The 26,445-nt window shown below is 46.0% G+C and overlaps 1 protein-coding gene across 6 annotated transcripts in view; it reads right to left on the reverse strand.

Annotated features, from left to right (window-relative positions):
• The window catches only part of TASOR2 (transcription activation suppressor family member 2), a 165,548-nt gene that overhangs the window by 75,312 nt on the left and 63,791 nt on the right, over nucleotides 1-26,445 (reverse strand). For all 6 annotated transcript variants that reach the window (XM_069765334.1, XM_069765340.1, XM_069765339.1 and 3 more), the window contains 2 exons: nucleotides 7,867-8,610; nucleotides 1,356-1,556 (listed from right to left, as the gene is read on the reverse strand). In XM_069765334.1, the coding sequence (XP_069621435.1) occupies nucleotides 1,356-1,556; nucleotides 7,867-8,610 (945 nt within the window). The remainder of the gene's footprint in view (nucleotides 1-1,355; nucleotides 1,557-7,866; nucleotides 8,611-26,445) is intronic.

Consider the following 26,445-nt stretch of genomic DNA (forward strand, 5'->3'; position numbering starts at 1 on the left):
CGGCATGACACCATGTAATGGTGTGGGGTGGCATTTCTTTGGAGGGCCACACAGCCCTCCATGTGCTCGCCAGAGGTAGCCTGACTGCCATTAGGTACTGAGATGAGATCCTCAGACCCCTTGTGAGACCATATGCTGGTGCGATTGGCCCTGGGTACCTCCTAATGCAGGACAATGCCAGACCTCATGTGGCTGGAGTGTGTCAGCAGTTCCTGCAAGATGAAGGCATTGAAGTTATGGACTGTCCCGCCCGTTCACCAGACCTGAATCTGATTAAACACATCTGGGACATCATGTCTCGCACCATCCACCAACGTCACATTGCACCACAGACTGTCCAGGAGTTGGCGGATGCTTTAGTCCACGTCTGCGAGGAGATCCCTCAGGAGACCATGCACCGCCTCATCAGGACTATGCCCAGGCACTGTAGGGAGGTCATACAGTAAAATGGAGGCTACACACACTACTGAGCATCAATCCATTGTCTTGAGGTATTTCCACTGAAGTTGGATCAGCCTGTAATTTGATTTTCCACTTTGAGTATCATTTCAAATACAGACCTCCATGGGATATTAATTTTGATTTACATTGATTTTTTCATGTTTTATTGTTCTCAACGCATTCCACTACGGAATGAATAAAAATATGCAACTGGAACATTTAATTCAGCGATATCTAGGATGTGTTATTTGAGTGTTCCGTTTATTTTTTTTGAGCAACATATTATATATAAATTAGAAGAACAGCACAGTTGGGATAGGGTGCAAAGCCTAACAGGTACATAACAGTCCTTGTGAATAAATATCAAAATAAATTGAGGCAGCACACCATATTATTTAAAGTTGAACAGGTGCTTTTTAATGGCCCATATGGTGACATTTTAATCCCAGGTGTGGATCTTTCTCAAGCAAAGAAAGATGCACGCCTGGGATTGAAACGTCGCCATATGGGCCATTTTTAAACTTTAAATAATATGGTGTGCTGCGCTATATATATATATATATATATATATATATATATATATATATATATATATATATATATATATATATATATATATATATATATATATATATATATATATATATATATATTTTATATCTGTTTCTTAACAGGTACTAAAAAAGAAAAATCATTTTATATATATATATATATATATATATATATATAGATAGATAGATAGATAGATAGATAGATAGATAGATAGATAGATAGATAGATAGATAGATAGATAGAAGACAGTGCTCTCATTCTCGTGATCAGTGGAGATCCCAGAAATCTCATATTTCTCACCCATGCTTTTGATAAAAGTTTGCAATTGTGCTGCAAAAAATCTATTTGTTTTTCCATTTTACCTGGATTAGACATTTTCCGTTTTGATCGCCTGTCAGGCATAACCAAGTGCTGTTCAGGTGAAAAGGCTTTTGGGGGTTTTCTCTTTAGGGCTCTAGTTCTTGCAGGCAAAATTCTCTTCTCATTTGTTTTGCTTGGAGTTATCTTCTCAGTTGTCTGGATTTTCTCAACTTGTATAAAAGCAGCTGACAAAACTTCAGCTCCTAGAAATAAAATGATGTGTCGGTTTTATTTAACCCCTTCAAGACCCAGCCTATTTTGACCTTAAAGACCTTGCCGTTTTTTGCAATTCTGACCAGTGTCCCTTTATGAGGTAATAACTCAGGAACGCTTCAACGGATCCTAGCGGTTCTGAGATTGTTTTTTCGTGACATATTGGGCTTCATGTTAGTGGTAAATTTAGGTCAATAAATTCTGCATTTATTTGTGATAAACACGGAAATTTGGCGAAAATTTTGAAAATTTCGCAATTTTCACATTTTGAATTTTTATTCTGTTAAACCAGAGAGATATGTGACACAAAATAGTTAATAAATAACATTTCCCACATGTTTACTTTACATCAGCACAATTTTGGAAACAAAATTTTTTTTTGTTAGGAAGTTATAAGGGTTAAAATTCGACCAGCGATTTGTCATTTTTACAACGAAATTTACAAAACCATTTTTTTTAGGGACCACCTCACATTTGAAGTCAGTTTGAGGGGTCTATATGGCTGAAAATACCCAAAAGTGACACCATTCTAAAAACTGCACCCCTCAAGGTACTCAAAACCACATTCAAGAAGTTTATTAACCCTTCAGGTGCTTCACAGCAGCAGAAGCAACATGGAAGGAAAAAATGAACATTTAACTTTTTAGTCACAAAAATTATCTTTTAGCAACAATTTTTTTATTTTCCCAATGGTAAAAGGAGAAACTGAACCACGAAAGTTGTTGTCCAATTTGTCCTGAGTACGCTGATACCTCATATGTGGGGGTAAACCACTGTTTTGGCGCACGGCAGGGCTTGGAAGGGAAGGAGCGCCATTTGACTTTTTGAATCAAAAATTGGCTCCACTCTTTAGCGGACACCATGTCACGTTTGGAGAGCCCCCGTGTGCCTAAAAATTGGAGCTCCCCCACAAGTGACCCCATTTTGGAAACTAGACGCCCCAAGGAACTTATCTAGATGCATAGTGAGCACTTTGAACCCCCAGGTGCTTCACAAATTGATCCGTAAAAATGAAAAAGTACTTTTTTTTCACAAAAAAATTCTTTTAGCCTCAATTTTTTCATTTTCACATGGGCAACAGGATAAAATGGATCCTAAAATGTGTTGGGCAATTTCTCCTGAGTACACCAATACCTCACATGTGGAGGTAAACCACTGTTTGGGCACATGGTAAGGCTCGGAAGGGAAGGAGCGCCATTTGACTTTTTGAATGAAAAATTATTTCCATCGTTAGCGGACACCATGTCGCGTTTGGATAGCTCCTGTGTGCCTAAACATTGGCGCTCCCCCACAAGTGACCCCATTTTGGAAACTAGACCCCCCAAGGAACTAATTTAGATGCCTAGTGAGCACTTTAAACCCTCAGGTGCTTCACAAATTGATCTGTAAAAATGAAAAAGTACTTTTTTTTCACAAAAAAATTCTTTTCGCCTCAATTTTTTCATTTTCACATGGGCAGTAGGATAAAATGGATCATAAAATTTGTTGGGCAATTTCTCCCGAGTACGCCGATACCTCATATGTGGGGGTAAACCACTGTTTGGGCACTCGGCAGGGCTCGGAAGAGAAGGCGCGCCATTTGACTTTTTGAATGGAAAATTAGCTCCAATTGTTAGCGGACACCATGTCGCGTTTGGAGAGCCCCTGTGTGCCTAAACATTGGAGCTCCCGCACAAGTGACCCCATTTTGGAAACTAGACCCCCCAAGGAACTTATCTAGATGCATATTGAGCACTTTAAACCCCCAGGTGCTTCACAGAAGTTTATAACGCAGAGCCATGAAAATAAAAAATAATTTTTCTTTCCTCAAAAATGATTTTTTAGCCTGGAATTTCCTATTTTGCCAAGGATAATAGGAGAAATTGGACCCCAAATATTGTTGTCCAGTTTGTCCTGAGTACGCTGATACCCCATATGTGGGGGTAAACCACTGTTTGGGCGCACGGCAGGGCTCGGAAGGGATGGCACGCCATTTGGCTTTTTAAATGGAAAATTAGCTCCAATCATTAGCGGACACCATGTCACGTTTGGAGAGCCCCTGTGTGCCTAAACATTGGAGATCCCCCAGAAATGACACCATTTTAGAAACTAGACCCCCAAAGGAACTAATCTAGATGTGTGGTGAGGACTTTGAACCCCCAAGTGCTTCACAGAAGTTTATAACGCAGAGCCATGAAAAAAAAAAAAAAAATTATTTTCTCAAAAATGATCTTTTAGCCTGCAATTTTTTATTTTCCCAAGGGTAACAGGAGAAATTTGACCCCAAAAGTTGTTGTCCAGTTTCTCCTGAGTACGCTGATACCCCATATGTGGGGGTAAATCACTGTTTGGGCACATGCCGGGGCTCGGAAGTGAAGTAGTGACGTTTTGAAATGCAGACTTTGATGGAATGCTCTGTGGGCGTCACGTTGCGTTTGCAGAGCCCCTGATGTGGCTTAACAGTAGAAACCCCCCACAAGTGACCCCATTTTGGAAACTAGACCCCCAAAGGAACTTATCTAGATGTGTGGTGAGCACTTTGAACCCCCAAGTGCTTCATAGAAGTTTATAATGCAGAGCCGTGAAAATAATAAATACGTTTTCTTTCCTCAAAAATAATTATTTAGCCCAGAGTTTTTTATTTTTCCCAAGGGTAACAGGAGAAATTTGACCCCAATATTTGTTGTCCAGTTTCTCCTGAGTACGGTGATACCCCATATGTGGGGGTAAACTACTGTTTGGGCACATGCCGGGGCTTGGAATTGAAGTAGTGACGTTTTGAAATGCAGACTTTGATGGAATGCTCTGCGGGCGTCACGTTGCGTTTGCAGAGCCCCTGATGTGCCTAAACAGTAGAAACCCCCCACAAGTGACCCCATTTTGGAAACTAGACCCTGAAAGGAACTTATCTAGATGTGTGGTGAGCACTTTGAACCCCCAAGTGCTTCATAGAAGTTTATAATGCAGAGCCGTGAAAATAATAAATACGTTTTCTTTCCTCAAAAATAATTATTTAGCCCAGAATTTTTTATTTTCCCAAGGGTTACAGGAGAAATTGGACCCCAAAAGTTGTTGTCCAGTTTCTCCTGAGTACGCTGATACCCCATATGTGGGGGTAAACCACTGTTTGGGCACACGTCGGGGCTCAGAAGGGAAGTAGTGACTTTTGAAATGCAGACTTTGATGGAATGGTCTGCGGGTGTCACGTTGCGTTTGCAGAGCCCCTGGTGTGCCTAAACAGTAGAAACCCCCCACAAGTGACCCCATTTTAGAAACTAGACCCCCCAAGGAACTTATCTAGATATGTGGTGAGCACTTTGAACCCCCAAGTGCTTCACAGACGTTTACAACACAGATCCGTGAAAATAAAAAATCATTTTTCTTTCCTCAAAAATTATGTTTTAGCAAGCATTTTTTTAGATTCACAAGGGTAACAGGAGAAATTGGACCCCAGTAATTGTTGCGCAGTTTGTCCTGAGTATGCTGGTACCCCATATGTGGGGGTAAACCACTGTTTGGGCACACGTCAGGGCTCGGAAGTGAGGGAGCACCATTTGACTTTTTGAATACGAGATTGGCTGGAATCAATGGTGGCGCCATGTTGCGTTTGGAGACCCCTGATGTGCCTAAACAGTGGTAACCCCTCAATTCTACCTCCAACACTAACCCCAACACACCCCTAACCCTAATCCCAACTGTAGCCATAACCCTAATCACAACCCTAACCCCAACACACCCCTAACCACAACACTAATTCCAACCCTAACCCTAAGGCTATGTGCCCACGTTGCGGATTCGTGTGAGATATTTCCGCACCATTTTTGAAAAATCTGCGGGTAAAAGGCACTGTGTTTTACCTGCGGATTTTCCGCGGATTTCCAGTGTTTTTTGTGCGGATTTCACCTGCGGATTCCTATTGAGGAACAGGTGTAAAACGCTGCGGAATCCGCACAAAGAATTCACATGCTGCGGAAAATACAACGCAGCGTTCCCGCGCGGTATTTTCCGCATCACGGGCACAGCGGATTTGGTTTTTCATATGTTTACATGGTACTGTAAACCTGATGGAACACTGCTGCGAATCCGCAGCCAAATCCGCACCGTGTGCACATAGCCTAATTCTAAAGGTATGTGCACACGCTGCGGAAAACGCTGCGGATCCGCAGCAGTTTCCCATGAGTGTACAGTTCAATGTAAACCTATGGGAAACAAAAATCGCTGTACACATGCTGCGGAAAAACTGCACGGAAACGCAGCGGTTTACATTCCGCAGCATGTCACTTCTTTGTGCGGATTCCGCAGCGGTTTTACAACTGCTCCAATAGAAAATCGCAATTGTAAAACCGCAGTGAAATGCGCAGAAAAAAACGCGGTAAATCCACCATAAATCCGCAGCGGTTTAGCACTGCGGATTTATCAAATCCGCAGCGGAAAAATCCGCAGAGGACCAGAATACGTGTGCACATTCCTAACCCTAACCCTACCCCTAACCCTACCCCTAACCCTAGCCCTAACCCTAACCCTACCCCTACCCCTAACCCTACCCCTACCCCTAACCCTAACCCTACCCCTAACCCTACCCCTAACCCTACCCCTAACCCTACCCCTAACCCTACCCCTAACCCTACCCCTAACCCTACCCCTACCCCTACCCCTACCCCTACCCCTAACCCTACCCCTAACCCTACCCCTAACCCTAACCCTACCCCTAACCCTAACCCTATTCTAACATTAGTGGAAAAAAAAAAATTTCTTTATTTTTTTATTGTCCCTACCTATGGGGGTGACAAAGGGGGGGGGTCATTTATTATTTTTTTTATTTTGATCACTGAGATAGATTATATCTCAGTGATCAAAATGCACTTTGGAACGAATCTGCCGGCCGGCAGATTCGGCGGGCGCACTGCACATGCGCCCGCCATTTTGGAAGATGGCGGCGCCCGGGAGAAGACGGACGGGACCACGGCTGGATCGGTAAGTATGATAGGGTGGGGGGGGACCACGGGGGGGGGGATCGGAGCACGGGGGGGGGGATCGGAGCACGGGGGGGGGAATCGGAGCGCGGGAGGGGTGGAACGGAGCGCGGGGGGCGTGGAACGGAGCATGGGGGGGCTGGAATGGAGCACGGGGGGGTGGAACGGAGCACGGGGGGGGGTGGATCGGAGTGCAGGGGGGGTGATTGGAGCACGGGGGGGTGATTGGAGCACGGGGGGAGCGGACACGAGCACGGGGGGGAGCGGAGCACAGGGCGGAGGGGAGCCGGAGCAGTGTACCGGCCAGATCGGGGGGGTGGGGGGGCGATCGGAGGGGTGGGGTGGGGGAACACTAGTATTTCCAGCCATGGCCGATGATATTTCAGCATCGGCCATGGCTGGATTGTAATATTTCACCCGTTATAATGGGTGAAATATTACAAATCGCTCTGATTGGCAGTTTCACTTTCAACAGCCAATCAGAGCGATCGTAGCCACGAGGGGGTGAAGCCACCCCCCCTGGGCTAAACTACCACTCCCCCTGTCCCTGCAGATCGGGTGAAATGGGAGTTAACCCTTTCACCCGATCTGCAGGGACGCGATCTTTCCATGACGCCGCATAGGCGTCATGGGTCGGATTGGCACCGACTTTCATGACGCCTACGTGGCGTCAAAGGTCGGGAAGGGGTTAAAAAGTCTACACAGTAAAGCTTAAAAAAAAAAAAAAAAAAAAAAAAAACCCACACAATTTACCTGCAGATACGGTGTTAATCTGTAGGTAAATAGCATTACAGTGCTTCCTGTCTGCCTTACTGAAAGTGCACAGATGGGGAGAAAAACTTATTCCTCATGGAATCTGCTGGCTTTCAGACATAGGCGCATGCGCAGAGCGGCTACAGCTGCCACAATGTTAGTGGCAGCTATAAGTACACACAGGCACTGATTGACAGCTCGATATGCATCGATACATGGTAAAGCTGGCTGTTAAAGTGCCGATAGTGCTCCGTGCACACCCCCAAGGTTGAAAGCCAGGGCTTCCCTGGATTAAAAAAATGCATTTAATCCCAGTAATCACACCTTCAATAAAGAGGCCAGGCAGCATTTTAACCCTATATCCACAGGTAAATTGTATTCTGAGGTGACAGGTTCTCTTTAAACAAAGATTTGATATTTTTTAAACAAATAAATGCAGAAAAGTTATCACTACTGACTTAGGCTCACCAAACTGAAGGCAAGGCATTGTACTGCACGTTGATACAAAAGATCGAGGTAGAAAGTAAGTGCAGTAGTACAGGCATGGCATACCAGGGGTTACAATTTTTCAGCATATGCTAACCAAATTACCAACCTCTTTTTCTCCTTTGAGAATAAGGAACATTAGCAAGTTTTACAGTAGCTTCACTTGAAGAACCAATTTGTTTCTTGCCCTCAGAGAGAAGCCGCCTTCTTTTGTTTGAAGTCTGATTCTCACTGGTCTCTGCAGTGGTCAGGGTAGCCCGTTGAACATATTTCTTTTTGGTTTGCTTTTCTCTTCTCTTCACACTTTTCCTTTTGGTGGTCTTCTTAGACTGTTCTTTATTCTCATGAACTCCACGTTTTGCTTGTCGTCTGTCACTGTCAGCTTTTGATTCTGATGTCTTTGCCCGCTTAGAAGGTGAAGACAGATTGTCCTGCTTTGTTAAGCTTCCTACTGTTTTCCCAAACTGATCAGAGTTAATAGATAGAAAGGCATTTTCAGCTAAAATATTATTCATTTTGATGACTGGGACACTGAAATTTATAGGTGATGAAATGTACAACTGTAGACAAGAAAAGGCTAGTGGGCTACATTTTTGAGGAAGGTCATCAGCAGGACTATGAAGTGCAGACAGAGGTTCACATTGCTCAGACTTTCTTTCTGATGAACTGTTTTTATTTCTTTGAAGAACTGCATATTTCTTGAAATACTGTTCTACCAATGGACCAGGGTAAAGAGCTTTGTCCTTTTGCAGCTTGCTTGACTCTATAATGGCATAGTGAAGGCCAGGTAGAAGATTAGATACGGACAATGGAAGTTCTTTTCTGATGAATTTGCCCTCCCATTCTTCTCGGTCTAAACGGAAAATACAAAATAGCATAAGCATCTTCTCTCCATTAATCATTTCAGTTTATTTCATAATATAAATGTGTATATATCTACACTCCACAATGCTGAAATTGCATCACCATGTAGGAAGAGTAATAGAATTGTGGAAATCACAGGTTTTAAAGTTAATATCTGCAAATGTTGAAAAAGTGGAAACAATTTTCAAATCCTCTCCATTTACTCAGTATCAAGTATCAGTGCCACACAGAAATACATGCATTCCCATTCCTTGGCATGCTATCAATGAGGATTATTAATGCTTGTCTGAGGAATGTTCTGCCATACTGAATGCACCCATACTGAATGCACTTGGGCATCAAGATCCAGTGCTGGCAGCTCCATGTACAAATGGCGACCAAAGAGATTCCAGATGTGCTCGAACACAGAAGTCTGGAAATGACAGGACAGTTTAGGTCACACAGGTTGCTCACAGTGGCAGATGCAACACATTCTTGTGTTGAAGAGGGGCTTCCTGGGAAACTTTCTTGTTCCCTCGTGAAGGCCTTTGCATAGCATTGCTCACAAGGTCTCCAGACCAATGTTTTGGAGAGCAATGGTTTGAGGTTAGTAAGACACTTGTACCCGGACGTCTGGCTCGTAGCCTAATGTTGTACAAACACCATTTGATGGTTTGTGTAGACATTGTTTGAGAAGGCTTGATATGTGATGTCACTTTGTACAGAATGGATCACTACGTGACTACACTACAAGCTGGGTGGCCTAAAAGTGTTACCATTGCAGTGTCTCCAGACTTGTCTCCTATCAAACACTGGGACGTCATTGGTCGGTAATTGCAAAAGATTTGTGCCCAATTGCATTCAGCATTGCACAACATCCCTCAACCATTGATATTCTCACTGATAGCATGTCAAGAGTGCAAGTGTGTGGCACTCGTACTTAACCCCTTCATGACCCAGCCTATTTTGACCTTAATGACCTGGCCATTTGTTGCAATTCTGACCAGTGTCCCATTATGAGATAACTCAGGAAAACTTCAACGGATCCTAGCGATTCTGAAATTATTTTTTCGGGACATATTGGGCTTCATGTTAGTGGTAAACTTAGGTTGATAATTTTTGTGTTTATTTGTGAAAGAAACGGAAATTTGGCAAATTTTGCAATTTTCAAATTTTGAATTTTTATTCTGTTAAACCAGAGAGTTATGTGACACAAAATAGTTCATAAACAACATTTACCACATGTCTACTTTGCATCAGCACAATTTTGGAAAAAAACATTTTTTTTTTTTTAAAGGAAGTTATAAGGGTTAAAATTTGACCAGAGATTTTTCGTTTTTACAACAAAATTCACAAAACCATTTTTTTTTTTTAGGGACCACCTCACATTTGAAGTCAGTTTGAGGGGTCTATATGGCTGAAAATACCTAAAAGTGACACCATTCTAAAAACTGCACCCCTCATTGTGCTCAAAAACACATTCAAGAAGTTTATTAACCCTTCAGGTGATTCACATCAGCAGAAGCAACATGGAAGGAAAAATGAACACAACTTTTTATAGTCACAAAAATGATCTTCTAGCAACAATTTTTTTATTTTCCCAAGGGTAAAAGGAGAAACTGGACCCCGAAAGTTATTGTCCAATTTGTCCTGAGTACGCCGATACCCCATATGTGTGTGTGTGTGTGTGTGTGTGGGGGAAGTGGGGGGGGGGGGGGGGAAAGAACCACTGTTTGGGGGCATGACAGGGCTCAGAAGGGAAGGAGCGCCATTTGACTTTTTGAATGAAAAATTGGCTCCAATCTTTAGCGGACACCATGTCACGTTTGGAGAGGCCCTGTGTGCCTAAAGATTGGAGCTCCCCCACAAGTGACCCCATTTTGGAAACTAGACCCCCCCTCCCCCCAAGGAACTTATCTAGATGCATAGTGAGCACTTTGAACCCCCAGATGCTTCACAACTTGATCCGAAAATAAGAAAAAGTACTTTTTTTTTTCTACAAAAAAATTTTTAGCCTCAATTTTTTCATTTTCACATGGGCAACAGGATAAAATGGATCCTAAAATTTGTTGGGCAATTTCTCCTCAGTACACCGATACCTCTCAAGGAACTTCTCTAGATGTGTGGTGAGCACTTTGAACCCCCAAGTGCTTCACAGAAGTTTATACGCAGAGCCGTGAAAGTAAAAAAACATTTTTCTTTCCTCAAAAATAATATTTTAGCCCGCAATTTTTTATTTTCACAAAGGTAACAGGAGAAATTGGACCCCAAAAGTTGTTGTCCAGTTTGTCCCGAGTACGCTGATACCCCATATGTGGGGGGAACCACTGTTTGGCACACGTCGGGGCTCGGAAGGGAAGTAGTGACGTTTTGAAGTAGACTTTCATAGAATGGTCTGCGGGCGCCACGTTGCGTTTGCAGAGCCCCTGATGTACCTAAACAGTAGAAACCCCCACAAGTGACCCCATTTTGGAAACTAGACCCCCCACCCCCATGGAACTTCTCTAGATGGGTGGTGAGCACTTTGAACCCCTAAGTGCTTCACAAAATAAAGCCGTGAAAATAAAAAAATAATTTTTTAGCCCCCCCCCCTTTTTTTTTTTCCCAAGGGTAACAGGAGAAATTAGACTCCCAAAGTTGTTGTGCAATTTTTCTTAAGTACGCTTATGCCCCATATGTTTGGGTAAACCACTGTTTGGTTGCACGTCTGGGCTCGGAAGGGAGGGAGCACCATTTGACTTTTTGAACGAAAGATTGGCTGGAATCAATGGTTGCGCCATGTCGCGTCTGGAGACCCCCGATTTGCCTAAACAGTGGAAACCCCTCAATTCTAACTCCAACACTAACCCCAACACACCCCTAACCCTAATCCCAACTCACAACCCTAACCCCACCCCTAACCACAACCTTTACCCCAACACACCCCTAACCCTAATCCCAACCCTAACCCCATCACACCCCTAACCTTCACACTAAAACTGCGTTTTACCTGCGGATTTACTGTGAATTTCCAGTGTTTTTTGTGCGGATTTCATATGCGGATTCCTATTGAGGAACAGGTATAAAACGCTGCGGAATCCGCACAAAGAATTGACATGCTGCAGAAAATACAATGCAGCGTTTCCGCGCGGTATTTTCCGCACCATGGGCACAGCGGATTTGGTTTTCCATAGGCTATGTTTACAGTACCATGTAAACCTAATTCCAACCCTAATTCTAAGCCTAATTCTAACCCTAAGGCCGGCGTCACACAGCGTAGGGAAATATGGTCCGTATTTTACAGTGATCCATATGTCATCCGTAGCCAGGGGTGTGGCTGCGTATTTTGCGCATGTAAACCTCCGTATGTAATCCGTATGGCATCCGTACGGCGAGATTTTCTCGCCGACTTGAAAAATGGACATAGAATGGATCCATGGGCTGAAATATATCTATAATTGTCTGAGGGGTACTTCAGTCTTTCTGTCTGTCTGTCCTTCTGTCACGGATATTTATTGGTCGCGGCCTCTGTCTGTCATGGAATCCAAGTCGCTGATTGGTCTCGCCAGCTGCCTGTCATGGCTGCCGTGACCAATCAACGACGGCCACAGTCCGATTAGTCCCTCCCTACTCCCCTGCAGTCAGTGCCTGGCGGCCGCTCCATACTCCCTGCAGTCAGCGGCCGCTCCATACTCCCAGCAGTCAGCGGCCGCTCCATACTCCCCGCAGTCAGCGGCCGCTCCATACTCCCCGCAGTCAGCGGCCGCTCCATACTCCCCGCAGTCAGCGGCCGCTCCATACTCCCCGCAGTCAGCGGCCGCTCCATACTCCCCGCAGTCAGCGGCCGCTCCATACTCCCCGCAGTCAGCGGCCGCTCCATACTCCCCGCAGTCAGCGGCCGCTCCATACTCCCCGCAGTCAGCGGCCGCTCCATACTCCCCGCAGTCAGCGGCCGCTCCATACTCCCCGCAGTCAGCGGCCGCCCCATACTCCCCGCAGTCAGCGGCCGCCCCATACTCCCCGCAGTCAGCGGCCGCCCCATACTCCCCGCAGTCAGCGGCCGCCCCATACTCCCCGCAGTCAGCGGCCGCCCCATACTCCCCGCAGTCAGCGGCCGCCCCATACTCCCCGCAGTCAGCGGCCGCCCCATACTCCCCGCAGTCAGCGGCCGCCCCATACTCCCCGCAGTCAGCGGCCGCCCCATACTCCCCGCAGTCAGCGGCCGCCCCATACTCCCCGCAGTCAGCGGCCGCCCCATACTCCCCGCAGTCAGCGGCCGCCCCATACTCCCCGCAGTCAGCGGCCGCCCCATACTCCCCGCAGTCAGCGGCCGCCCCATACTCCCCGCAGTCAGCGGCCGCCCCATACTCCCCGCAGTCAGCGGCCGCCCCATACTCCCCGCAGTCAGCGGCCGCCCCATACTCCCCGCAGTCAGCGGCCGCCCCATACTCCCCGCAGTCAGCGGCCGCCCCATACTCCCCGCAGTCAGCGGCCGCCCCATACTCCCCGCAGTCAGCGGCCGCCCCATACTCCCCGCAGTCAGCGGCCGCCCCATACTCCCCGCAGTCAGCGGCCGCCCCATACTCCCCGCAGTCAGCGGCCGCCCCATACTCCCCGCAGTCAGCGGCCGGCCCATACTCCCCACAGTCAGCGGCCGCTCCATATTCCCCTCCAGTCACCGCTCACACAGCGTTAAGGCCAGCGGTAACGGACCGCATTATGTCGCGGGTAACTCACTCCGTTACCGCCGCTATTAACCCTGTGTGACCAAGTTTTTACTATTGATGCTGCCTATGCATTAGCCTATAACTTAGCCTATAAATTAGCATAAAAATGCAGCAAAAAGCCCTGTGTGAACTTCCCCTATATGTCAAATATGCCCAAGCACAGAAGTGAAGACCAGCTACCACAGAGGACCAGACCAGATACCGGATGAGGGCAGTATAAATCGAGCTACTCATCTCTACTTTCTTTATATCATGCCACTTGTGAATTAGCACATGGCAATATAGGCAATAAGGGGCAATCAGTTGAAATTGTATAACTGAACTGAAACTGCCGACTGGCTATTTACCCAAGCTGTACAGAACTATAAAAGCCTCCTCTGGAAACAAGAGGAATGTGCTCCGATTTGGTCCTACTTACTTTTTTAATCAGATTTTTTTTTACTGTAAACAATCAACATTTTGTTAAATTTTTATTTTTTAAACAAAGATTGGTACAATAACACAATGGACAAACTCAGTAAAGGAAAAAAACATTGGGCAGATACCTCTCAACAATGCTATATACAACTGTAGTTTCAGGATGATGAGTCACTCAGTAATGAAGACATAAAATCTATAATATAACGCTGGGAGCGTCACTCTGTCCGAAGCCTCTATAGACTGCGCAAGCGCCGGCGCAGTCTGGGCCTCACAGAGCGACGCTCCCGGGAGATCGCGGTGTGCGTTCACACTGAACGCACACCGCGATCTCCACCGCAGAAGCAGGGACCGCCAGGAGGGTGAGTATCGGCCTATATTCACCTGTCCCCGTTCCATCGCTGAGCGGCGCCATCTTCCCGGTCTTCAGCCTGTGACCTTCAGTTCAGAGGGCGCGATGACGCGCTTAATGCGCGCCGGCGCCGCCCTCTGACTGAACAGTCACAGCCAGGAGACCGGGAAGATGGCGGCGCTCAGCGATGGAACGCCGGACAGGTGAGTATAGTAAGTGCTGGGGGGGCCTGAGCTGGCGGCGATACCGGCACCTGACCCCCACAGCGCGCCGGTGTCCCCGCCTGCTCAGGCCCCCCAGCACTCGGCGCCGAGCGGGATGGAGCAGCACATAAGGATGGGGACGCAGGATGCAGCATGAACATAAGGATGGGGACGCAGGATGCAGCATGAACATAAGGATGGGGACGCAGGATGCAGCATGAACATAAGGATGGGGACGCAGGATGCAGCAGCACATAAGGATGGGGACGCAGGATGCAGCATGAACATAAGGATGGGGACGCAGGATGGGAGCAGCACATAAGGATGGGGACGCAGGATGGGAGCAGCACATAAGGATGGGGACGCAGGATGGAGCAGCACATAAGGATGGGGACGCAGGATGCAGCATGAACATAAGGATGGGGACGCAGGATGCAGCATGAACATAAGGATGGGGACTCAGGATGCAGCAGCACATAAGGATGGGGACGCAGGATGGGAGCAGCACATAAGGATGGGGACGCAGGATGCAGCAGCACATAAGGATGGGGACGCAGGATGCAGCAGCACATAAGGATGGGGACGCAGGATGGGAGCAGCACATAAGGATGGGGACGCAGGATGCAGCAGCACATAAGGATGGGGACGCAGGATGGAGCAGCACATAATGATGGGGACGCAGGATGGAGCAGCACATAAGGATGGGGACGCAGGATGCAGCATGAACATAAGGATGGGGACGCAGGATGCAGCATGAACATAAGGATGGGGACGCAGGATGCAGCAGCACATAAGGATGGGGACGCAGGATGCAGCATGAACATAAGGATGGGGACGCAGGATGCAGCAGCACATAAGGATGGGGACGCAGGATGCAGCAGCACATAAGGATGGGGACGCAGGATGGAGCAGCACATAAGGATGGGGACGCAGGATGCAGCAGCACATAAGGATGGGGACGCAGGATGCAGCAGCACATAAGGATGGGGACGCAGGATGCAGCAGCACATAAGGATGGGGACGCAGGATGCAGCAGCACATAAGGATGGGGACGCAGGATGGAGCAGCACATAAGGATGGGGACGCAGGATGCAGCATGAACATAAGGATGGGGACGCAGGATGCAGCATGAACATAAGGATGGGGACGCAGGATGCAGCATGAACATAAGGATGGGGACGCAGGATGCAGCATGAACATAAGGATGGGGACGCAGGATGCAGCATGAACATAAGGATGGGGACGCAGGATGCAGCAGCACATAAGGATGGGGACGCAGGATGCAGCATGAACATAAGGATGGGGACGCAGGATGGGAGCAGCACATAAGGATGGGGACGCAGGATGCAGCAGCACAAGGATGGGGACGCAGGATGCAGCAGCACAAGGATGGGGACGCAGGATGGGAGCAGCACATAAGGATGGGGACGCAGGATGGAGCAGCACATAAGGATGGGGACGCAGGATGGAGCAGCACATAAGGATGGGGACGCAGGATGCAGCATGAACATAAGGATGGGGACGCAGGATGCAGCAGCACATAAGGATGGGGACGCAGGATGCAGCATGAACATAAGGATGGGGACGCAGGATGCAGCAGCACATAAGGATGGGGACGCAGGATGCAGCAGTACATAAGGATGGGGACGCAGGATGGAGCAGCACATAAGGATGGGGACGCAGGATGGAGCAGCACATAAGGATGGGGACGCAGGATGGAGCAGCACATAAGGATGGGGACGCAGGATGCAGCATGAACATAAGGATGGGGACGCAGGATGCAGCATGAACATAAGGATGGGGACGCAGGATGCAGCAGCACATAAGGATGGGGACGCAGGATGCAGCATGAACATAAGGATGGGGACGCAGGATGCAGCAGCACATAAGGATGGGGACGCAGGATGCAGCAGTACATAAGGATGGGGACGCAGGATGGAGCAGCACATAAGGATGGGGACGCAGGATGCAGCAGCACATAAGGATGGGGACGCAGGATGCAGCAGCACATAAGGATGGGGACGCAGGATGCAGCAGCACATAAGGATGGGGACGCAGGATGCAGCAGCACATAAGGATGGGGACGCAGGATGGAGCAGCACATAAGGATGGGGACGCAGGATGCAGCATGAACATAAGGATGGGGACGCAGGATGCAGCATGAACATAAGGATGGGGACGCAGGATGCAGCATGAACATAAGGATGGGGACGCAGGATGCAGCATGAACATAAGGATGGGGACGCAGGATGCAGCATGAACATAAGGATGGGGACGCAGGATGCAGCAGCACATAAGGATGGGGACGCAGGATGCAGCATGAACATAAGGATGGGGACGCAGGATGGGAGCAGCACATAAGGATGGGGACGCAGGATGCAGCAGCACAAGGATGGGGACGCAGGATGCAGCAGCACAAGGATGGGGACGCAGGATGCAGCAGCACAAGGATGGGGACGCAGGATGGGAGCAGCACATAAGGATGGGGACGCAGGATGGAGCAGCACATAAGGATGGGGACGCAGGATGGAGCAGCACATAAGGATGGGGACGCAGGATGCAGCATGAACATAAGGATGGGGACGCAGGATGCAGCAGCACATAAGGATGGGGACGCAGGATGCAGCATGAACATAAGGATGGGGACGCAGGATGCAGCAGCACATAAGGATGGGGACGCAGGATGCAGCAGTACATAAGGATGGGGACGCAGGATGGAGCAGCACATAAGGATGGGGACGCAGGATGCAGCAGCACATAAGGATGGGGACGCAGGATGCAGCAGCACATAAGGATGGGGACGCAGGATGCAGCAGCACATAAGGATGGGGACGCAGGATGGAGCAGCACATAAGGATGGGGACGCAGGATGGGAGCAGCACATAAGGATGGGGACGCAGGATGGAGCAGCACATAAGGATGGGGACGCAGGATGGAGCAGCGCATGACAGGATGGGGACGCATGATGGAGCAGCGCATGACAGGATCGGGACGCAGGATGGAGCAGCGCATGACAGGATGGGGACGCAGGATGGGAGCAGCGCATCACAGGATGGGAGCAGCGCATCACAGGATGGGGACGCAGGATGGGAGCAGCGCATGACAGGATGGGGACGCAGGATGGGAGCAGCGCATGACAGGAAGGGGAACGCAGGATGGAGCAGCACATGACAGGATGGGGACGCAGGATGGAGCAGCGCATGACAGGATGGGGACGCAGGATGGAGCAGCGCATGACAGGATGGGGACGCAGGATGGAGCAGCACATACCAGGATGGAGACAATATACCAATATAAATGCTCGCCACCCGGGCGTAGAACGGGTTCAATAGCTAGTTATATATAATGTGCGTTACAATATACAGTGCAAAAAACTTGTTGATATAAATATATATGCATGGAACTTTATATACAGCTATAGACTCAGTTGGTTTATGAGATAAAAAGGGACAAGCGGTCTAATATGGTGATTCCAAGTAGGTCAACTGAAGGTATAGCTATAGTGGTTAGCCATTTTTCCCATATTATTACAAAAAAATTTTTTTTTAGAGCATCTCTCTTAATGCACGCACTTATAATAATATTATTTTATAAAAATAGGGACGAAAGCGGCGCTAATTATCTGGTGCAGGGTATAGAAATCTGCCGCGAAGTAAAAACAATCACCACAAGCTTGTAGGGGGTACTGGACATAAAATATATATATATGTACTTCGCGCTGATTAACCCAGTGTGCATACATACACAGGAAAATAAATAATAGTGGTGCGCTAAATAAGAAAATAGTACCAAAGTAGTACAGAGATCTGCAATTAGAAAATCAGTACCTTTAAAAGTAGAGTTCAGTCTTGTCACATATCGTGAGTTGACAAGGATTCCTGGGTGAAGATAGAGCGGTCTCCAGCAGGATACTTGAATCGGAGGGCTGCCCCGGCCGGTAGCAGTTCCTCCAAGCACCGAACCTTCAGTCTGAGGTGAAGACACAGCGTCCTGGGCTGATCGCGCCGTTTGGTGCGAACAAAGTGAAACGCCGCATCTAGGACCTACGTGACGCAGTGAATCATGTGACCGCCCCACGTGACTACAAGGTTTGGTACGGATCGCGGTAAGGACCAACACAGCCTACGCGTTTCGAAAACAACAGTGCTCTTCCTCAGACTGAAGGTTCGGTGCTTGGAGGAACTGCTACCGGCCGGGGCAGCCCTCAGATTAAATACTTTGGTACTATTTTCTTATTTAGCGCACCACTATTATTTATTTTCCTGTGTATGTATGCACACTGGGTTAATCAGCGCGAAGTACATATATACGGTATATATATTTAATATTATTTTATATTTAAATTCCTCCATTATAAAGAGTTACGATCAAATGTAATGCCAACAATTTCCTAGCTTGGAATAGCTCACGGGACATGGCTTTAACATTGGGAGAGCGAATCCACGCTCTTCATCAGAAGGCCAAGAATGCATATCTTTGGTTCCAATTGTTAAATGCACCCGAAATACCCCTTCTAATAACTCCCAATGTTCAAACATTCCCACATCATGTGCATCAAGTGGGACTATCCTTGTCTACATTGTGGACACGTTTCATCTACCTGTACTGCAATTTTATATAAGAAGTTCGGAGTCTTGAACCTATGGACCAAAAACAGCTGATAAACTCTTTGGGAATCAGACAGGGATATTTTAGGTGTTAAAGCACCACTCCAGGCGGTTTTTTTTTTCTTCACACCAGTGGAGAGGCACTTTAAACCCAAGTCCCTTGCTTCCGGTCACAATCACCCTCCAGTATCTTCACCGTTTTTTGGTGCTGCTCCAGTCCCGCAGCACCGCCTTGGGAGAGCAGCTTCTGACTGGCCGTCAGAAGCTACGTCACAAGCTCTCGGTGCAAGAGAGCCAGAATGAGGCTCTCAGACTTACATTGAAGAGTGACCTCCGACACACTCCATGAAACACTCAAGCAGCCGGCAGATCACAAGACTGCAGGAGACAAACCGAAGCGGCGAAGAAAACATATGAAAAGCCCGGAAGGTGAGTATTAGACATGGTGTAGGGGACTTGGAGTTTCAGCACCACTTCAGCGGTTAAATAGAAAAAAACTGCTGCAGTGGTGCCTTTAGGCAAGTATCTCATTCCACTGTTCCTTTGATAGGCAACCAATGCCTGCCTGCCATTTTGTCCCAATGGTCAGGTGATAGAAATCTAAATACATAGGTAATAATTCTTTATATATGTAAAATATTAAGCCTCTTGGATCCACCGCAGTAGCGATGGTATTAACTATGAGGTGATTATCAGCAGAGATGTTAATCACCTTCATTTGTGCGGCATACGCACGGTGCACTTGCAAATATTGATAGAAAAAACTTTATGTGGGAGGTTAAAGTCAGTGCTCAGTTGTACAAAAATTTAGATGAATAAATCTCTTAGTTGAGATAACAGGAAAAACTATCTTCCCGTTTGCTAAAACCTTGAAGTTTATATATTACAGATAGTTGGGGATTATGACAAAGGCATGTAGTTTGTGCATCCTCCAACACCCAAAGTATACAGTGCCTTGCGAAAGTATTCGGCTCCCTGGAACTTTTCAACCTTTTCCCACATATCATGCTTCAAACATAAAAGATACTAAATGTAAATTTTTGGGGAAGAATCAACAACAAATGGAACACAATTGTGAAGTTGAACGAAATTAGTTATTTTAAATTTTTGTGGAAATTAAAAAACTGAAAAGTGGGGGCGTGCAATATTATTCGTCCGCTTTACTTTCAGTGCAGCAAACTCACTCCAGAAGTGCATTGTGGATCTCTGAATGATCCAATGTTGTCCTAAATGACTAATGATGATAAATATAATCCACTTGTGTGTAATCAAGTCTCCGTATAAATACAGGGATAATCATTCAAATTTTGAAAATTGCTAATTTTTTTTTACATTTTTCTCAAATTTTTGATATTTTTTATAAATAAACAAAACATATTGACCTAAATTTACCATTATCAAAGTATAATGTGTCACGAAAAAACAGTCTCAAAATCATTGGGATTTGTTGAAGCGTTGCAGAGTTATTACCACATAAAGTGACACTGGTCAGATTTAAAAAATTTGGCTCCGTCACTAAGGGGTTAAACATCCCAAGGAGCACTGTGCAAGCAATCATACTGAAATGGAAGGAGTATCATACCACTGCAAATCTACCAAGACCTGGCCGTCCCTCTAAACTTTCATCTCAAACAAGGAGAAGACTCACCAGAGATGCAGCCAAGAGGCCCATGATCACCCTGGATGAACTGCAGAGATCTACATCTGAGGTGGGACAGTCTGTCCATAGGACAACAATTAGTCGTACACTGCACAAATCTGGCCTTTATGGAAGAGTGGCAAGAAGAAAGCTATTTCTCAAAGATATCCATACAAAGTGTTGTTTAAAGTTTGCAACAAGCCACCTGGGAGACACACCAAACATGTGGAAGAAGGTGCTCTGGTCAGATGAAACCAAAATCGAACTTTTTGCAACAATGCCTAAAGGCAACACAGCTCATCACCCTGAACACACCATCCCCACTGTCAAACATGGTGGTGGCAGCATCATGGTTTGGGTCTGCTTTTCTTCAGCAGGGACAGGGAAGATGTTTAAAATTGATGGGAAGATTGATGGAGCCAAATACAGGACCATTCTTGAAGAAAACCTGTTGGGAGTCTGCAAAAGACCTGAGACTGGGATGGAGATTTGCCTTCCAACAAGACAATGTTCTCAAACAAAGTAAAAGCTACAATGGAATGGTTCACGAATAAAACGTATCCAGGTGTTAGAATGGCCAAGTCAAAGTCCAGACCTAAATCCAATAGAGAATCTGTGGAAAGAGCTGAAAACTGCTGTTCACAAACGATCTCCATCAAACCTCACTGAGCTCGAGCTGTTTGCCAAGGAAGAATGGGCAAGAATTTCAGTCTCTCGACGTAAAAAATGATAGAGACATACCCCAAGCGACTTGCAGTTGTAATCGCAGCAAAAAGTGGTACAACAATATTGCACGCTCCACTTTTCAGTTTTTGATTTTCCACCAAAAATGTAAAATAAGCAATACATTTCATTCAACTTCACAATTGTGTTCCACTTGTCAATTCTTCACAAAAATGTATATTTGGTATCTTTAGGTGTGAAGCATGATATGTGGGAAAAGCCTGAAAAGTTCCAGGGAGCCGAATACTTTCGCAAGGCACTGTATTTTCCTCTATCCCATGCCTTGTATATCAAGTTTACCGCGGGCAGGTCAAGTCATTATCTTGGAGGGGTCTCTCTTCCAGTACTGACAGTGGGAATTTCCATTTAGTTCCATCTCTGCATAAATAGCCTTATATTCCGCAATGTTCACTACTACCCCAACCATGAAATTGCTGTAATTGTGAAGCCAGGAAATATATCCAGGTCCTCTTTGATGAAGACTTGTTAGCTGAAACGTATTGTGTTTTAACACTGCAATTTAATAAACCATATTGAGGAATCCTGGAAGCACAGAGTGGAAGTGCCCATTTCTTGTTTTTCTTCTACAAAAACACAGGTAATGTTGGACCTTTTTTAAAGGGCACCTGTCACCCCGAAAATCGCAGGTGAGGTAAGCCCACCGGCATCAGGGGCTTATCTACAGCATTCTGTAATGCTGTAGATAAGCCCCCGATGTTACCTGAAAAAGGAGAAAAAGACGTTATATTATACTCACCCAGGGGCGGTCCCGCTGCTGGTCAGGTAGGATGGGCGTCTCCGGTCCGCTGCGGCGCCTCCTATCTTCTTTCCATGACGTCCTCTTCTGATCTTCAGCCACGGCTCCGGCGCAGGCGTACTTTGCTCTGCCCTGTTGAGGGCAGACAAAGTACTGCAGTGCGCAGGCGCCGGGCCTCTGACCTTTCCGGCGCCCGCGCATTGCAGTACTATCCTCTGCCCTCAAGAGGGCAGAGCAAAGTACGCCTGCGCCGGAGCCGTGGCTGAAGATCAGAAGAGGACGTCATGGAAAGAAGATAGGAGGCGTCGCAGCGGACCGGAGACGCCCATCCGACCTGACCAGCAGCGGGACCGCCCCTGGGTAAGTATAAACTAACGTCTTTTTCTCCTTTTTCAGGTAACATCGGGGGCTTATCTACAGCATTACAGAATGCTGCAGATAAGCCCCTGATGCCGGTGGGCTTACCTCACCCCCGATTTTCGGGGTGACAGGTTCCCTTTAAGTACCCTCCACGGTATATCAAGGTGGCAGCAGACCGCAATCAAGGATTAATACGAAATACACATTATGCATGAGTTCTGCCTGTATGCACAACTCCATAAGGTGCAAAACATTCTTTATCGGCTACCAATTATGACACGATCTAAGGCTGTGCGCGCAAGTTGAGAATTTGCTTGCAGAAATTTCTGCATCTCTTGGCAGCAAAAAAAAAATGCACGTTTTGCCGTGATTTTTGGAGTGCTTTTTGCATGTGTTTTTGTAAAGCAATGAAGGCTTTTTTGAGCAAAATAAAAAAAAAGTTTTTGTGATTTAATTTCTTGTTTCAACACCACCTTTTCCATTCGGATGCAGCAACATCAAGAGTAATGGAATTGGGGCTTGTCAGCAGCTGTCATTGACCCAAAGCTTAGATTTAGAAATGAACTGATGTCAGGTGACATCAAGCCCTCAGCTAGTGATGGAGAGGCGTTATAAGACGCCCCAATTACTAGCTCCATAGTGAAGGGAAAAAAACATAAAAACACAGCCAGAAGAAAGTCATTTGAAATAATGACACGGATTCCGTGATGGCTTTGAGAGCGATACATTGACACAGGAGGTAATCGCTCCTGCAGTGTATAACAAAGAGGTGCTGTGAGACAGGTCACACAAGTTCATCAGCTGAGAGATCGATGTGGGACACTCAGGATTACGCGGACTATGGTGGACAGGTGAGTATATGGTGGTTTATTTTTTTTTTTTCTAGGAGACATGGGCATCAGGGATTTGGTGTTAGGTGAGTATAATGTGCTTTCTTATTTGAGTATGTATGTAACATTTTACTTTTTAAAGAAAAAAAATGTGTTCAGAGGCGCCAGCTGCCGAAAGACTACTACTCCCATCAGCGGCTCCTACTATCACTGTTATCAGTGACAGCAGACCTAGCCTGAAGGGAGTATTCTCAACATAAAAAAATACTTGGCACTCAAATTGTTTTGAGAAATTAAGTGCCTTTTTACTTTGCATTCAATGTGGTTTGTTAAACGTTTTTGGGTACTAATTTGGACCTTCATCAGAACTGAATGCTGTGAGTAGGAGGAACATGGGTATAAAAGCGCAAGGTGCTTCAAGCTGCACCACTTTCATTAAGTCTGGGAGAGAGCAGACTAACGGATTATTCAAAAATGGTTAATAGTTTAGAGAGTAAGGTCTCCTGGTAAGCTTTTAAAAATTCTCCCGGTAATCCATCTAACCCTGGAGCTTTTTCATTTTGGACCTTTTGAAGCGCCAACCTGTCTCTGTCTTCCCTTGTTAGGCCATGTTCACACAGTGCGTTTTTTTCTGCGGAACCGCAGCGTTTTTGCCGCTGCGGTTCCGCAGCTGTTTTCCATGCAGGGTACAGTACAATGTACCCTATGGAAAACAGGAACCACTGTGCACATGATGCGGGAATCGGGAAAAAAAGCCACGCTGAATAGCCACGGTAAAAAAGAAGTACCATGTCACTTCTTTTTTCGGAGCCGCAGCGGTTCTGCACCCATAGACCTCCATTGTGAGGTCAAACCCGCAGTAAAACCCGCAGATCAAAAATATATCTGCGGGTTTTATTGCGGTTTGTGGTGCCGAACCGCTGCAGCAGGAAGTGCCCCCCCCCCCTTTGTCACCCCCATAGGTAGGGACAATAAAAAAATTAAGAATTTTTTTTTTCCACTAAGGTTAGAATAGGGTTAGGGTTAGGGGTAGGGTTAGGGGTAGGGTTAGGGTATTTTCAGCCATTTTAACCCTAAAAAACTTCCTAGAAAACAAACAGACTCTGCACAGAAAACCGCATCAAAAACCGCATCAAAAACGCATCAAAAAACGCATCAAAAAACGCACCAAAAAACGCACCAAAAAAAGGACCTGCGTTTTCTGCAAAGAGCTGCGGTTTCAGTCCTGAAAAAAAAAAGGAGGAAAATCAGGAACGTGTGAACATACCCTTAGTCTTGATAGTGGGTTAATATCCAAGAACCTCTAAACATCCTCTTTATGGGCTTTATTTTTAATTAAATATAAAATAATAAAATTTGTGTAGAGCGTGAAGAATGTCTTTAAACTAACAGTTATACCGTGTCCAGATATTAATCTAGGTACATATGATTACCCTGTTTGGGTTTCGACAATAGTTGCCAGTATGTCTGCTACTCTCACCCTCTAATAATGTCTGCTTCACGAAAAATCTTTTTTGTATGGCTAGTCCAAATAAATGGTCTTTCAACAGTTTCTTGGCTTCTTTCAGATGACCAGCAGTATGGGCAGAGGGGTCGTCAATAAACGTTGACTCAGATTGACAAACCTGTTCTTGCAATTTGTGTGTTCCCTTGTTTTGGATCTTTTATTAATCTCACTTATGTACAACTCAAGAACCTATGCTTTCATAGCATCACAAACAGTTAATGTTGATCCAGTGATTACTACAAAGTATTGACATATATTATCTTGTAAAGAAAAAACAATATTTTGACTCCAAAATGGATTTAACCGCCATGTTCCCCCATTATTCATTCCATCCATTCCAAACTGTAATTGTTCACATAGAGGGGAATGATCCAAAATGCTTTTAGGCAATTATTCAATTGTTTCTACATAAGGTAGCATAAGTGCATTTCCAAGAGCAATACGAGTGGTATTACGTTGACTAGCAAGAATATGGTTTAGTGGTAGGGCGCTTAACCTGCGAAATGTCTATCAATCCCATTTCTGATAAAACCCTAGACAGTGATGTTTGCATCGTTGTTTTACGTATGGACTCTAAAACTAATCCCAATATGGGTGCAAATACATGTTGAAATCACCTATCATGAGCGCCAGTGTAACTCTGGAAGGGAGACGTAAAGGAGAATATCTGCTTTAACACTTCTACGGAGGAGGAATATATAAAGCCACTATGATGACAGACATTGTGTATGGAGCAGTAAATGAAGACAAATCATCCCTAAGAATCTATAACCACCTTACTGCACATAAATGGGATTGGTCTTATGGACCAGGAGTCTTACGCCTATGGAATGAGTGGAATATACAAAGTGGCATTCATTTGACATCCATGAGCGGTGTATTAAATGTGTCAGACAGCAATAGCTGGTTGGTACTTTCGTAACCAAGAATATCATGCACATCTCTTGGATGGATCTCCCAAGCCCCTAATATACCATGCGAGGATATCCACCCATTTATCCATTTTAAACGAGCATGAAGTAATTGACAAAATATGTCATATGCCCATCAGTTGGGAGACTATATTGAACCATAAACCAATAAAACATTTACGTCTTAGTAGACATTCCCCCCCAAAGAGGATTAGGGCTTCTAATTGTCCTGAATTTGTGTGGTGCAGCAGCATTTTTAACACTGCATAGCATAACTTAAACTTGGTGCTCTAACACGCTACCTACTCCAGAAGTACTAGTGGTACTTTGTAGATACCAGCAGAGTAAGCCCATAAAGACTGGACGTGGCGGGACGCTTGATGGAGGAGACCGGGTAAGAACTCTAAGGGCTTGTTCGATTGCTTAAGACAGGGAAAGACTTTCCTTTCCCATGATGTTCAGCAACCATTTCTTAAAAGAGCCTACTGGGTCTTTGCCCTCGACTTTTTCAGGGACCCCAGCCTCAGATGATTCCTGCACAATCTATTCTCTAATTCATCTGTCTTGTCATTCAGTAGAGATATTACATACAGATTATTTTTAGATCTTTGTTTAACTGTGGCATTCTATCCTCCACATAGCTGACTCTCCTCTATAGCAACAACACACTTTCATTTACTTTTTTTACTTCATTTTTATTAAGACAGATGTCCTTTTTAGGCCTCCCATGTGCTCGCTGAGTGAAGCTAAAGTTGTATTAGACATGGTCACTGCAGTAAAAACATCTCTTAAGGTTGGTTCTGCTGAGGAATCATTAATAGGGTTGAGCAAAT

This window comes from Ranitomeya imitator, chromosome 4 (genome assembly GCF_032444005.1).
Source record: "Ranitomeya imitator isolate aRanImi1 chromosome 4, aRanImi1.pri, whole genome shotgun sequence".
NCBI lineage: Eukaryota > Metazoa > Chordata > Amphibia > Anura > Dendrobatidae > Ranitomeya > Ranitomeya imitator.